The sequence below is a fragment of the Osmerus mordax genome, chromosome 20 (genome assembly GCF_038355195.1).
Source record: "Osmerus mordax isolate fOsmMor3 chromosome 20, fOsmMor3.pri, whole genome shotgun sequence".
In the NCBI taxonomy this organism is placed as follows: Eukaryota; Metazoa; Chordata; class Actinopteri; order Osmeriformes; family Osmeridae; genus Osmerus; species Osmerus mordax.
This window is the reverse complement of record NC_090069.1, coordinates 1,924,731-1,939,007: the sequence shown is the minus strand read 5'-3', so window position 1 is coordinate 1,939,007 and position 14,277 is coordinate 1,924,731. Positions and strand designations below refer to the sequence as shown.

General features: G+C 50.3%; 1 protein-coding gene across 1 annotated transcript; it reads right to left on the bottom strand.

Moving 5' to 3' along the window:
• Window positions 1-1,852: 1,852 nt before the first annotated feature.
• Window positions 1,853-13,875, bottom strand: LOC136964494 (M-phase phosphoprotein 9). Its single transcript, XM_067258636.1, has 24 exons — window positions 13,828-13,875; window positions 12,778-13,061; window positions 12,274-12,421; window positions 11,110-11,199; window positions 10,349-10,776; window positions 10,053-10,254; window positions 9,737-9,809; window positions 9,282-9,385; window positions 8,837-8,956; window positions 8,194-8,675; window positions 7,856-8,005; window positions 7,689-7,776; window positions 7,387-7,602; window positions 7,236-7,283; window positions 7,081-7,145; window positions 6,752-6,853; window positions 6,300-6,572; window positions 5,902-6,053; window positions 5,326-5,718; window positions 4,836-4,956; window positions 4,281-4,372; window positions 3,708-3,922; window positions 3,193-3,261; window positions 1,853-2,851 (listed from the first exon to the last, which is right to left on the bottom strand). The coding sequence occupies exons 2-24, from the start codon at window positions 13,023-13,025 to the stop codon at window positions 2,750-2,752; spliced, it is 3,981 nt and encodes a 1,326-aa protein (XP_067114737.1). The 5' UTR covers window positions 13,026-13,061; window positions 13,828-13,875; the 3' UTR covers window positions 1,853-2,749.
• Between the last annotated feature and the right edge of the window lie 402 nt (window positions 13,876-14,277).

Genomic DNA, 14,277 nt, shown 5'->3' with positions numbered 1-14,277 from the left:
TAACCAGATACAGGAGAACTACGTCTTCATTCCTGGCTGTCGAAACATATGCCAATCATATAGACTGCTCGTTTAGATGTCTATTATTAAAATGCTTGGTTGGTTGGGGCCAGATGCTGGGTTTAACCACTGAGTTTGGAATGAACCACACTGAACACAGAATAGTCAAGCTCAGTGGTTAGAGCATTTGCTAGCAGATCAAGAGGTGGCAGGTTCAGATTTCCCCTGCTAAGTGATCGCATTAATAAACTATATTGATGGTGAGATAAGGGGTGCATTAAAACCATCTCAAGCATGGATGAAGAGAAAATGGGGGTGAGACTAACTACACGTTTAAACAACCATTTTATTCATTCTTATCGTGCATTTCCCAGTTGTGTGCTTAGTGGTGGGCCTTAGTCTTCCGGGGGCACAGTTAACACCATGGATGATGAGAATCTGACTCCACTGGAAATAACTCACAAAGGCTGTTTCTCTCTCTCTCTCTCTCTCTCTCTCTCTCTCTCTCTCTCTCTCTCTCTCTCTCTCTCTCTCTCTCTCTCTCCCTCTCTCTCTCTCTCTCTCTCTCCCTCTCTCCCTCTCTCCCTCTCCCTCTCTCCCTCTCTCCCTCTCTCTCCCCCTCTCTCTCTATCTCTCTCTCTCTCACACACACACACACACACACACACACCCACACGAACGCATACACACTTTTAACAGGACTGTAACGCTGCCTTCTCCTGCGGGAATATCGCTCCCCACTGACAGCTAGTAATTACTTTAGACCCCCTAAGGAACCAGGCTATATGAGTCACAGCAACTTTGCAAATAACACCAAAATGGGAAACAAACAGGCAGATACAATCGTCTAAATGCAATTAGGCTACCCTAATACCTACACACACGTACACACGCCTGGGTCACTGACAGATCGGCTACATGCTTGAATTCGTTCTTACTGGACTAGCAAGAGTATTCGTGTTATTGTCTACAGTGCGGGTATAAACTGGCGTAATATTCATGCAGTCAGACTTGCAGCAATATGTCAGCAATGCCACCAGTTACAACTAGTCCAAGACTGAAGCCAGATCATTCCATTATGAACACATAAGACGCCTAAATTAATATATGCTTGTTACATTTATGACAACTAGATATTTTCTGTTCTAGCTTAAACCAGGCCACATCGCCGTCCTCCTCACCGCACCCTCGGTTTCACAGCGATCCAAGCCAAACTCACCTGCAGAGGTGACGGAAATGTTGTCCAGCTGGGTTTCCGATGAATTCTGGACTACCGTTATTAAAGCCTATGTAACTGCTGGGTTTAAATTGCACTCAGTCCGCAATTAAGCAGAGGTCTGTGTTCACGTCGTAAGGGACCTGGGACTCTGTTGTTTTCATAATTAACGACATGCCTCAATATAAAGGCAGCGATATTCACAAAATAGCAAAAGCTGCAATGAAGTTCCTTTGCTTATTTAGCAATAAGACCAACTATTAAGATATTTACTCGCGTTTATCTACAGATGAGTAAAACCGTAGCCTAAATTACCTTTGAAAGCTGTGTTCACCGCTGTCGTTTAAAAGAATGTGAGCATGTTGGCTATCTTTCCGCGCACTGTGTAGCCTAAACATCGTTTTCTGTTCTGATTAGGTAAAGCGAAATACTACCCGATACTTTGCTTGTTATGACGTACAGCTTGATAGCCGTAATTTTCTCAGAAGCCGAGCCCATTCTCATCATAATTTACTTTTACTCCGTACCCGATACCTCAGTCGGCTTGAGAATGGGCACCTCCAAGCGGTTGGACTAGGTAATCACAAAAAAAAGCACAGCATTTTTTGATCAATCAAGATGACACCGACTATCCTATAATTCATTCCATAGTCTGAAAGCAGTGTTTTATTGTGTATCACAATAACAATACATTTGTAATACCGGTGAACATCATGTCAGGTACTGTAGGTCACTGAAGACTTCTAGAAAACTGCAAGGCAAAAGAAAGACAACAGTCCAGCTATAAATTCCATGCATTGCAATACAACGTTGGCCCAAGACTTACAAGTATGTTTCAGGGTACGTGTATTTACTGCTGTGTAGTATAGTAAATGTGTGCTGGTTTCTTTATTATTATTCTTTTTTTATTTTTTTAGCATGTGCCCATAGGGTGGTTCAACACTGGTGTAATCACAACATCATGGAATTAACGGAAACATGGAATGTTTAGAATGAGATTTAAAGGTATAAATTACAGATGCTAAAGACAATCAAATTCAAATATACGTTTTCTTTGAAAAGGTCAAGTAATGCCATGGGACTAAAAGTACATCATTAATCACAAAGATGATGTGATGTACAAAGAATAAAACAAACGTGATCATTTAAAACGATCATTTAAAATGGACAACTCACAAGAGGGCAGTGACATGTCTATGCTGTATAGAATATCTGCCATTCATATTGATCCCTAACTATTCAAAACCGACATTATTTACCTGAAAATAACAAGTAAACGTGTAATATTCATATTTTTGTTACTAAAAAAGTAAACAAATGTACAAATCTGCATACTAAAATATACTTCAAAATTTGTGATCTCTCAAACGCATTACAAAAATATCCCCGAGTAATACAAGTTAAAAAAGAATTCAGAGTAAAAGCGGCCTATGATGCAGAGAACTGTAGGAGAAGACAAACTATCAGTGCTCTGTAAAAAACTAAGCCACAAAACTGCGATATCTACATCATCCAAAGGAACAAAGGACATTGCTATATATTGACGGAGGACCGCAGAACATGGAATCTCTTCAGAGTCATGCGAATGGACCCCAGATCACGGTTTACTCTCTCCAGACGGTTCTCTAAGGCCACCTGGGTAAGAAACACACAATAAACAACAAGCTCTAATGGTAAACGGACTGCACTTACGTAGCACTTTTCTACCTTAAGGCTACTCAAAGAGCTTCACATATTTTGCCTCTCATTCAGCTCCTCACTTTAGGCCTCTCACACACACAGACACGCACACACACGGAACAACTTGGGGTTCAGAGTCTTGCTCAAGGACACAACCACGTCCCAAACGACTCCACACACGTGCTGACCAGTTTTCCGAACTCGGAAAATCAAAAATTCATGGATTCCATTATAGGTTATTTACTGGATTGTGATTGGATGTCGAGTGAAGGGGGACGGTGACATGGAGAACTCACCTCATCTAACCTGGTCTGTAGACTCACTCTCCCCCCAGCCCCAGGCATCCGGCTCAGCGCAGACTCAATCTGACAACACACACACACACACACATCAATCAATCAATCGATCGAGTTCGCAACACACAAATATTACAGATATCAATGGACCAACACATTACTGAAGCCATTTCACAGCTTTGATAGATTAGTCATGCTGGAACTGATGAAGCAGACTGTATGTGTGCATGCCTGTTGGCTTTTTAAAAGGACACGGAACACAACATGATCCCCCTTCACCCGCCACTAAAAATAGACCTCGGCAGTAGCTAAAAAACAACAATGTCTGTTGCATAACAGGTCAGGCAGGGATTATAGAGGTGCCCCGTGGCACAGCTGGCTATTAAAGCTGGAAGGTTGGGTGTTTCTAAAGCATCACCCCCCCCCCCCCCAACCCAACCCCCCCACCCCTCACCCCTCCGTTTAATTCGTCGGTCTACTTTCACACCTGTGGATTGACCGTCAGCCCATCTCACCTGCTGTTTCTCCTGCGTGAGCTCGTCAAACAGCCTTTCTGCATCAGCCAGTGAGTAGAGCCTGGGCTGGAGAGACAGGGTGGGATCCTCCACGGAGTCCTGGAGGTCTGGAGGAGCTCCCCCCGGCCCCAGCTCCTCCCAGCCCAGCCGGGGGACACCCTCCCCTGGGTCCGCACTCTCAGAGGGGTCGGCCGGTACACGGGACTGCTGAGAGGCTGGGGAGGGGCAGCAGATCAGGTGGTTATGCATACTTCTATTTTATTTGTAAAAAAATAACAATTATTTATAAGTATGCAGTGGCGTAACGACATCTCTGACGTTGATAACAAGCCAAACCGTTTCAAAATCGGATGAAAATTTAGCAAGTTATGGTCATTTAAAAAGTACATGTAGCATCAACACAATGTTATGGGTGAGCGAGTTGACTGTAGCAAGATGGCCGCCATGTGCGGACGTTCTAGACTCCGCCGTAAGACATCTAGTCTTTATATATATATCTATGGTTATCACTCCGACTGGTATTAGTATCAGTAGTATTATTGGATACACTTTGCAGTACACTGTGGACGGTACCTTCCTGTCTGTCCAGCGCTGTAAAGTGCAGTCTCTTCCTTGGGCTGGCACTGTGGAACGAATGGCGTCTCTGGTCTAATGGCACGTCAAACCTACCGAGTTATACCGGCAACCAATCAGGTTTAAGGTTACTGACAGTGCAGGGCACACACGTTAGATCAGAGATAAGTGTCTAGGGCACAGGAGGGCAGAGTTAAAAGATGCTGGAGCCAAAGTGGGCCCCAGTCATTTGTGTTTAGGGAAAGACGCCAGTGGTTAACAGTGAGAAGACTAATTAGGATGGCATGGATTCAGCTACAGTGCCAGAGAATGACACTGCAAACATAAATTTGATAGGGCAAGTTAAGTGCAAAAATATTAGTCATGAGTTTGCTTATACTTAAACAAGTACATGTTGCTGCCAGCGCAGTAAGAAAATAACACTTAATTATGCATCTTTAATCAAGTCACTAGATAAGCCATTTATACACGAGTTCCAACTAGATAAAAAATGTAAAAACAAGATTATCACTCTGTTTTTGCAGTGTACAAGCCTATGACTCCTGTTGGGCTTGCCTGTTGTGCAGGTATTGTTGTCGTGGTAGCGGTTGACCAAAGGCAGTTGAGAAGTTCTCTGTGGGACAGCGTTTGGGACTGGACTTGGCCGACAGAGGCTTGATCAGAGTCTCTCTTTTCGCTGGAACAGAAGACAGATATCTGTGGTTTAACACAACAGAACTACAGACGACAGCCCTGTTCTGCCTTACGCCAGCATGGAAAGACAACTGCATAAAATCAGCAGCACGGTTTTAATACTGTCGAGTTGCTTAGCCTAGGGGCCTAAACCAGTGGTCTTCAACCCTGGTCCACAGTGCCATGTTCCAGATGTTTCCCAGCTCCAACATGCCTGGTTTAAATGAACGGTTGTTATCAAGTTGTGCAGAAACCTGACAACTACCCTTCATTTGAATCAGGTGTGCTGGAGCAGGGGAACATCTGGAACATGCAGGACAGTGGGGTCCTGAGGACCAAGGCTGAAGACCTCTGTGGGAGGGAGGGTACGTACTGGGGGTGGATGGAGGGAAGGTGTTCTGGCCTTGGGGAGGCAGGGAGGAGGATCTGTGTCCCTCTGGAGACAGACTCCTCTGGGCCCTCAGCAGAGCTGCTCCTCCCAAGACACGCCTCGCAGGTCCAGCCCCGCCCCTCTCAGTGCCGGCCCCGCCCCTCGCAGGTCCAGCCCCGCCCCTCTCAGGTCCAGCCCCACCCCTCTCAGGTCCGGCCCCGCCCCTCGCAGTTCCAGCCCCACGCATCTCAGGTCCAGCTCCGCCTCTCTCAGGTCCAGTTCCGCCCCATTCAGGTCCAGCCACACCCCCTGCAGGTACAGCCCTGCCCCTTTCCTGAACAGACTCCATGCGGCTCCGCTCCACAAAGCCAACAGTGGGCCTCCCATTGGCAAGCCCTGCAGGAGACACACACACAGAGAAGCAACGTAAGCGAGACAAAACCAATCCAACAAACACAAACTAAAGCCTCTAAAAGATCCAATATTGAGGTTTGGGCCCCGACGTGGGACGCGACAGAGGAGGGAAGAGGTGAGCAGATGGCTGAGTCCTACTGTGGGAGAGGGAGGAGCTGTTCTTACAGGGGGCCCTGCTCTCCGTGGCCCTGGTCTCCTCCAGCTCGATGAGGGCCCTCATCACAGGGGTCAGAGGTCCGTCCCTCCTGCCTGGCTCCCTCAGGCCGGCCCCCTGCTCGAGGCCCTGGCCCTGCTCTCGTTCAGGGGGACTGGGACACCTGGAAGACAGGGGAGACAACAGTCTAACAGCCATAATATATCTACATAATATATGTTTAATCCATACGGAAAGGTTTAGAGACAATAAGTGACACTTTCAATCTAGGTGCGTGTAGTTAGCGTAAATTAGGAAGTCTAAACACATATTAAATGTTAAAAAGCATCTTATAAAAGCCTTCCTACATACCTATTCACTAATGATTATTGCAAGCACCTGGATCTAAAGAGTTATCAAACAACGCTACCTCCGACTGTCAGAGGTGAAATAGTTGTTCACAGAGCCATCACAGCCGGATTGGTCAGTTTGAGGGTGGGGTGACTTCCTGTAGCCACTGGATTGGTCAGTTTGAGGGTGGGGTGACTTCCTGTAGCCACTGGATTGGTCACTTTGAAGACCGGTGGAGTTCCTGCTGCCGTTTGATTGGTCTGACTGAGAAGCAGATGACCTCCTATAGGTGTTCTCTGGCTCTCTCAAGTGTTTACTTGGTGACAGCAGCAGGTCGGGGTGGTGGTACAGCCTGGACAGTCCGTAGAAAAACACAACTCGTTTCAAATTCAGAAATGTTGAAATTCTTGAATACTTTAAACTGGTTCCATTCGCAGTAAGGAAACAGAATCTCTCCTACGCTACTGTGCGGCCCAGGCAGTGCCTCCAGCTCTGGTGGAGGGGGGGGGGGGGTGTGTTCCGAGTACGTACCCAGCTCCGGAGGGCTGTGTGTGGCTGTGGGGAGCGAAGCGCGTCCTTGCCTGGCTCTCATGCTCCAGCTGTTTCACCTGAGACTCCAGCTTAGAGATCACCCTGAGGAGAAACACACGCACACTCAATTCTAAAACCGTCACTTCAAAACAGTACAGATGTGATGAAACGTCCCCTAAAAGACGCAGTAAAGCAGAGCCGTCACAGATAGGTTGCAGGAGCGCTCCAGCTGTCCAGGGCAGGCAGGCGTCATGGCGACACGACACGTTCGGTCTCTGGTCGTAGTCCTGTAAAAGATGTCGTCCTAAAAGGGAAAGGAAGGTGCTTACCTCTTCAGGTCCGATATCTGCTCATTGGCATCAAAGAGCTTGTTCTCCGTCGACATCAAATTGTCCTACGGAGCAAGAATTTGACGTTTTAACTCGAAATGGGTCTCAAGAAGGAGGAGCAGAAACGACTGAATAGAGAAGAGGAGAATAATTACCTTCACCCCCTCGTGGTCTTTCCTCAGAGAGTCGTACTCCCCCAGGAGCTGGGAGGACACACACACACACACTACCGTTAGCTACTGACACACACACCCAGACTCCCTCCCTCCTCTCTCTCCCCCCTCCCCCTCAGACGGTGGGCCTCACGTCCTGCAGCATGTTGTACTCCCTCTCCCTCCTGGCCTCCTTCTCGCTGGCCTCGTCGCCGGCCCTCTGGGCCTCCTCCTCCAGCTGCCGCACGCGGGCCCGTAGGCGGCCCGCCTGGGCGTCCTTCTCGCCGCACGAACGCTTGCTCTCCTCCAATCGCTGCTGGAGGGCCGTCACCATGGCGCCCGCCACCGCGTAGCGCTCGGGCCAGTCGGCCTGGAGAGGGACGGCAAGTTTAGGCACACGCACGCACGCACACACGGTGTGTCTGAAGGCTGAGAGAAAGGGCGAGGGTACAGTACCAGTTTCTTCTCCAGGATGCAGTTGTTGTTTTCCAGCTCCTGAATGCAGCTCTTGGCTTGAGTCAGAGCTCTCTCCAGATGATCACACCTGCACACAAGTATAGTAGATAGGGTGTTATCACACACACACACACACACACACCCCCCGTGCACACACACACACACACCTCTGCTGGAGAGCCAGGTTGCTCTTCTCCAGGTCCTGCGGCAGGTCTCTCAGGCTGAGTCGGTCTCTCAGGGCTCTGATCTCAGCCTCATAGTACGCCTTCAGGTCGGCCACGTGCCTCGAGTGCTTCTCTCTCAGGTTCTGCCTCAACCTGGGGGGGGGGGGGGGGGCAACCAGAAATACAGGTGAGGAGGGGAGAAGAAGACAACAGGCTCACAAAAAGCTGCATTCCTGTTTCAAAGCCATATTCTTCTTAAAAAGCCATATTCTTCTACAAAAACCACGACAGGTAGCGATAGGAAACGGCCGCTCCTGCCGGTGCGAGCAGCCCCCACTTACAGGGAGACGACCACCGGATCCTCCAGCGACGCCGCCCTCTCCACGCCAGAGCGGCCGGCGCCCTGCGCGCCGACGCCGGGCGGCGTGTGAGCGTCTGGCGAGCGTGGGCTCAGCCTGAAGGGGCCGGCGTGCGTGCGACTTCCCTCCTCCTCGCTGGCGAGAGGGGCCCTGACCCCGGGCGGCTGGCCTGCCGCAGGAGGCCGGTGCTGGGGCTGGGAGGTGGACGGGGCCCCCTGGAGGGGTGATTCCCAGGGAGGGTGCTCTTTGGCTGGGGTGGGCACGGGAGCGGACAGGCTGGAGGCGTTGGAGGTGCAGTCGGTGTCTCCGGGCTGGCTGGCGGCGTCCGCCATGCTGTCGGGGGTGCTGGGGGTGCCCTGGTGGGGGGGCGCGGGGAAGGAGGGGCTGCTGAAGTGGGAGGGGGAGGTGAAGCCCGAGGTGCGGTCCGACTGCCGCAGGTGGACCGTGGGGTCCAGGGTCAACACCTGCACACACACACCAGGGAACATGTAGAGGCTGTCTCTGCACTGATGAGGGGGGTGTGTGTGGGTGTGTGTTACCTGTGGAGACATGGGACTGTGTGTGTGTGTGTTACCTGCGGGGACATGGGACTGGGGGTGTGTGTGTGTGTATGTGTGTGTGTTACCTGCGGGGACATGGGACTGGGGGTGAGAGAGCCGTCCCAGTCACAGTGTTTGGACTCTCTCTGCTTGCTCTGGTAGATCTCTCTCAGAGACAGTCTGGGCTCCTCCTCCTCTGAGGGGGTCTGGGACACACACACACAGAGACATCCATGTTGTTCTTCTACAAGGTTCTGTCCCTAGAGACTAGCTGCAGGCTGGTGTCTCTCCGTCCTGCTGTCTCTCTCAGCAGGGCTTGTTGTGATCACCTACATTTACATTTAGTCATTTAGCAGACGCTCTTATCCAGAGAGACTTACAGTAAGTACAGGGACATTTTCCCCGAGGCAAGTAGGGTGAAGTGCCTTGCCCAAGGACACAACGTCATTTGGCGTGGCCGGGAATCGAACCAACAACCTTCTGATTAATAGCCCGACTCCCTAACCGCTCGGCCATCTGATCATCACCTACCACGCTCATGGAGGCCTCGTGCAGCAGGAGGTAGGCGCCGCTGTCGAAGCTGTCAGGTAGGGGGCGGTAGAGGTCGCTCTCGTCCAGGCGCCAGTACGTCAGGCCTGAGGGACGAGGAAGAACAGGCGACCGGCGCCGACAAGGTCCCTCAATACTGTTTAACCAACCGCTTATTAAAACCTAATGAGACGAAAGTGCTTCAACCTGGTGACACCAAACACCTCTCAGAATTCAGACGGGGCAGGGCGGAGAGGGAGAGTGGCGAGCTTGAGCCAGACACACACACACACACGCACACACACAGATCTAATCTGCAGTCATATGACCGCTAACAGCAGTGAGGGAGTATGAGAGTGTTTTTTTGTTGATAGGTGTGAGTGTGTGCGATCGTGTGTGTAGTTATTGATGGATGTGTGTGTGATTGATTGTGTGCATGTGTGTGTGTGTGTGTTTACCTGAGGCCTCAGACACGAGACTGTCACTTCTCCTCAGGGGAAATGAGTTTGTTGATGGAGCAGCCGATCGATGCTGGAACCCACCCAAACACACCCCAAAGCAGAGGTGCAACGACCACAACAACATTAGACTCCACAAAGGACAAACCAACGCACAAACACTTGTTTACATATTTGCCATATGTTTAAACCCTGTGTGTTTGTATGGGAGACGGAGTACAGTAGCTTAACCAGGAGAGCACGGCAGAGTAATCAGATAAGGCAGGCCGTTACAGCAACAAACAGAGCAGATTGGAGCTGTTGTGGTTGTGTTCACCTGGTCCTGGAGGTCAGTGTGGTCCATGGGGCTGTGTGCGGGGCTGGCCAGCTGCTCCAGGGGCTGGGGCTGGGAGGAGGGCTGGGAGGGCTGGGAGGAGGGCTGGGAGGGCTGGGGGGAAGGCTGGCCTGGCCCTGTCTTACTCTTCTTGGCCCTGAGTTTCTGTCTCTGGGCCCAGGAGGTTAGCGGTTGGCTGGAGCTCCTGATAAATCAATAAATCAAATGTTATTTGTGTGGTTATTTTTGTTTTGAGTCACAGAGGGTGTATTTCTACTGGATGTTTTGATGAACATTACCTGGGGGATCTGTGCTGGCCGGCCAAAACGCCGGGTGACCCTGCACCCTCTTTGGGCGTCCTCTCTGTGGGCGAGCTCTCCTGGCAGCCAGGCTCCTCCAGATCGGGGCCAGTCTCCCAGGCGGATAGGGTCCCATACCCACTGCTCAGCCCCGTGGCTGCCCGCACCTCGGCACTCTCCCCTGGGTTCCCCGCCGCCCGGCCCGGGGGCGGGGGAGAAGGAGACGTGGAGCTCAGGGAGGGGGGAGCGGCCAGGCGGCGGGTCCCGTTGTTGAGGTCTGCGGAGGGGGTTGGGGGGTGGGACGTGGGCCTGTGCTGGTGCTCCTGTGTGAGGGCGCTGAAGGGGGTGGAAGTGTAGTCGGGGTGGGTGGGCCCGGCGTTGGGGCGGTTCTGGAGCTGGACCAAGGCTTTGATCTCATCCTGTATCAACTGGAAATGGAGATGCCTTGTGTTTGTCGCTGTGCTATAACCTGCATGCTCGTAGCTCTAAATCAGTGGTTTCAACCCTGGCCCACTGCCATGCATGTTTTACATGTTTCCCTGCTCCAACACACCTGATTCAAATGAATGGGTCGTTACCAGGCTTCTGCTGAGCTTGAATAAAGTGAATTTCATTCGAATAAAGTGTGTTGGGAGAAGGGAAACATCTCAAACATTCAGGACAGGGTGCCCTGAGGACCAGGGTTGAGGGAAAAACGCTCTAAATCATATCAAGATGAATTATGACTAACATAAACTACGTTCCACAGCAAGCCAGCATACCTGTATTTGGCACTGGTACTGCTCTTGTTGAGCTAGGATCTGCTCCTGGTATTGTTTCTCCACCAGCTGAAACAAGTGCAGCCAGCGGCCCTGTTCAAACAAGAGTAGGAATCATCTTCAACATGATTCTTTTATGATTCCAACAAACAAATGCATTCTATGGGGAAGGAATGGTTTCATATCATCATGTCAAGCAGGGGACTCAATCAGGGACCAATCTGTGTGTGTGTGTGTGTGTGTGTGTGTGCCAAAGGAAGCAGCTGTGATCCACATATGGCGAAGGATGTGCTTCAAAGACACAAGGGAGTGGATAGCAAACATACGACCTCTAGCCAGTACGTTTTCCCAATCACAGATTAGGAGAACTGTAGGACCGCCCCACAGCAGTGTGAGGAAAGATGCAATCCAGCAGCTATCCACTACTGCTAGCTACCCAGCATTAACTCTGTCTGTGAGGCAAGGTGGCACACTGAATTACAGTTGACGGCTCTCTGCAAATCATCTCTCATGTCTGTAAGGATCAGCTGGAGAGTGGTGCGGTGCTAGCCGTCTGGGGCCTGAGTGTGTGTGTGTGTGCTGTAGTGGTGTGTGTGTGTGTGTGTGCTGTAGTGGTGTGTGTGTGTGTGTGTGTGTGCTGTAGTGGTGTGTGTGTGTGTGTGTGTGTGTGTGTGTGTGTGTGTGTGTGTGTGTGTGTGTGTGTGTGTGTGTGTGTGTGTGTGTGTGTGTGTGTGTGTGTGTGTGTGTGTGTGTGTGTGTGTGTGTGCTGTAGTGGTGTGTGTGTGTGCTGTAGTGGTGTGTGTGTGTGTGTGTGTGTGTGTGCTGTAGTGGTGTGTGTGTGTGTTGGAGCGGTGGGGGTGGGGATGTCCCGTTGTCAGTTGAGATTCACATAGAAAGCAAACGCGACAGCCCAGAAACAAGGCTGACGGCTGCCCAACATGCTGCACATGAGGAGCAGGGGGCCACGCCAGCTACCCTCAACATAACCCCCCCCCCAACACTCACGCTTTCCTTGACAACACGGAAGCACAATCACAGTTATTTTGCTGGCGCTCAACAAACTAAAACAGATTTCCAAAGCAGCAGAAAGTCAGCAGATACTTTTCTGGAGTCGCTGAGGAAGGTGAGAAGTCGCTAAATCTAGCGACAAAGCTAAACTGGTCTCACCTCACAGTCCTTCCACATCTCAGGGTCTGTCTCCCCGCTGCTCTGGATCTCCTTCACCAGAGCCCTGAGGGTCTCCAGAGAGCTGGGGTTGATGAAGGGCAAGCTTCGGCCCTGCCCGAACGCCTCCTCCGTGCTCAGACACAGGCTCCTAACCACACACAAGCAAGATTACACACACACACACACACACACAGAGACACACACACACAGAGACACACACAGACAGAGACACACACACACAGAGACACACAGAGACACACACACACAGAGACACACACAGACAGAGACACACACACACAGAGACACACACAGAGACACACACAGACAGAGACACACACAGACAGAGACACACAGAGACAGAGACACACAGAGACACACAGACACAACCACCCCCCCCCCCACACACACACACACAGACAGACAATCAATCAGTCTGTCAGATCCGCGTACGGTCTGGATGGCTGGTGGGTCAGACATTGCACCACCATTGTCCTGTTTCCACACCTGATCTTCTGGGGGATACTGCACGCCGAGGTGATGGTCCTGGATCTGCTCTCCACAGCGCCGACCGTCGTCTGCGAGGTGTGGGTGTGTCCATCATCCGGCCCGGCCAGCCCCGAGGCCGAGGTCCCCTCTGAGGACACCAGCGAGGCCTCGCTCTCCTTTCCCTCGTCCCCATTGGCGTCAACGTGGCAGTGGCTCAAGGCCCCAGAGCTGGACACGTCCTCAGATATACTGTCATCTGTGGACATGCTTAAGGGCCCACGCACTGGGGGACAGCCTGATAACTGGATAGGGAACAGGTCCAGGGTTCAAATATGAAAAGCAAAGTCAAAAGCCAGGGATCATTTGAGTTTAAAGACTGTTCAATCTGCAACTGAGGTCCGAAACAGCATGCAACAGTGCTAAATCGTTACGAAAACTGGAGCTAAATAATGACATTGTTCTAATACATTTCATCCTGATTCCCAACTCTGTGGTCAACCGTATGCCAAGGATGGATCCGACTGTTACCATTATCGTCAAATAACCTAAAACAGTCAGAATCAATAAGGGCTAAAAGACCTTCCTGTTTAAAAGCACAAGCTCACAAGGGCACCGTTAACCGTGTTGTGAAGATGATCTGTCAACGCGTGCACTACATCTAAAGCTTGTAGGCGAAGGATGCAGAACTTGAAACATAAATATCCAGATTCACAACAAGCTAGCAAAACGCTAGCTCGCCAATCTGGACAGCAGGATATCTTTGATTGACCAGATAGCTGGCCCAGCGCCGTAACAGATGTTACCCTATCTGATTAGTTAGTTGGCTAAATATAAGCCTGTGTCTCGTAGCTAATTCAGCAAGTTAGCCAGCTAACCGCTAGATGATGTGTGAGGAGAACTGACAGGTTTGAAAACATCTCAATCTGGTTGGATTTCCAGGGAATTAGCTAGTCTACACAGTAGCCATACGTGTGCGTTATGTACGGATACTTCTTCATGAAATAACAAGCATACACAGTTCCACCGTGCATAGTAGTGGCTAATAAACAGAAATGCGTAGCGACTCACCGGTAAACTTGTAGCATTACTTCACCCATATTTCCAGGACTAACTGGCTATCAACAGTCACATTCAGTACTGCAGCTAGCTAGACTAGCACTGCAGAACCAACCTCCGCGTCGTCAACTGCCAAACGTTACGCAATGTCTCATTGGATGAGTAGGAATTGAAACCTGTTATCTGATTGGACAGTGGCACGTTTTGGTTCAGTGTTGAAGGGTACTGAGTGGTTGTAATTGTTGAAACAGCTCCGTCTCTGATTCGCTCTTGAAAGTGAAAAACTATCTACTTTTTCTGCGAAAATATAATAACATGAATTTGTCTTAATTCTCTCTGGTTCCTACCACAAGTTTTAATATGTATTATGACTGGTGTAGTGAAAACAATTTATATTCTACTAACCTTTAGTAGCTTTTCATTGAATTGACAAACCACAAAGCGTTTCCCATTTGTTTTGTA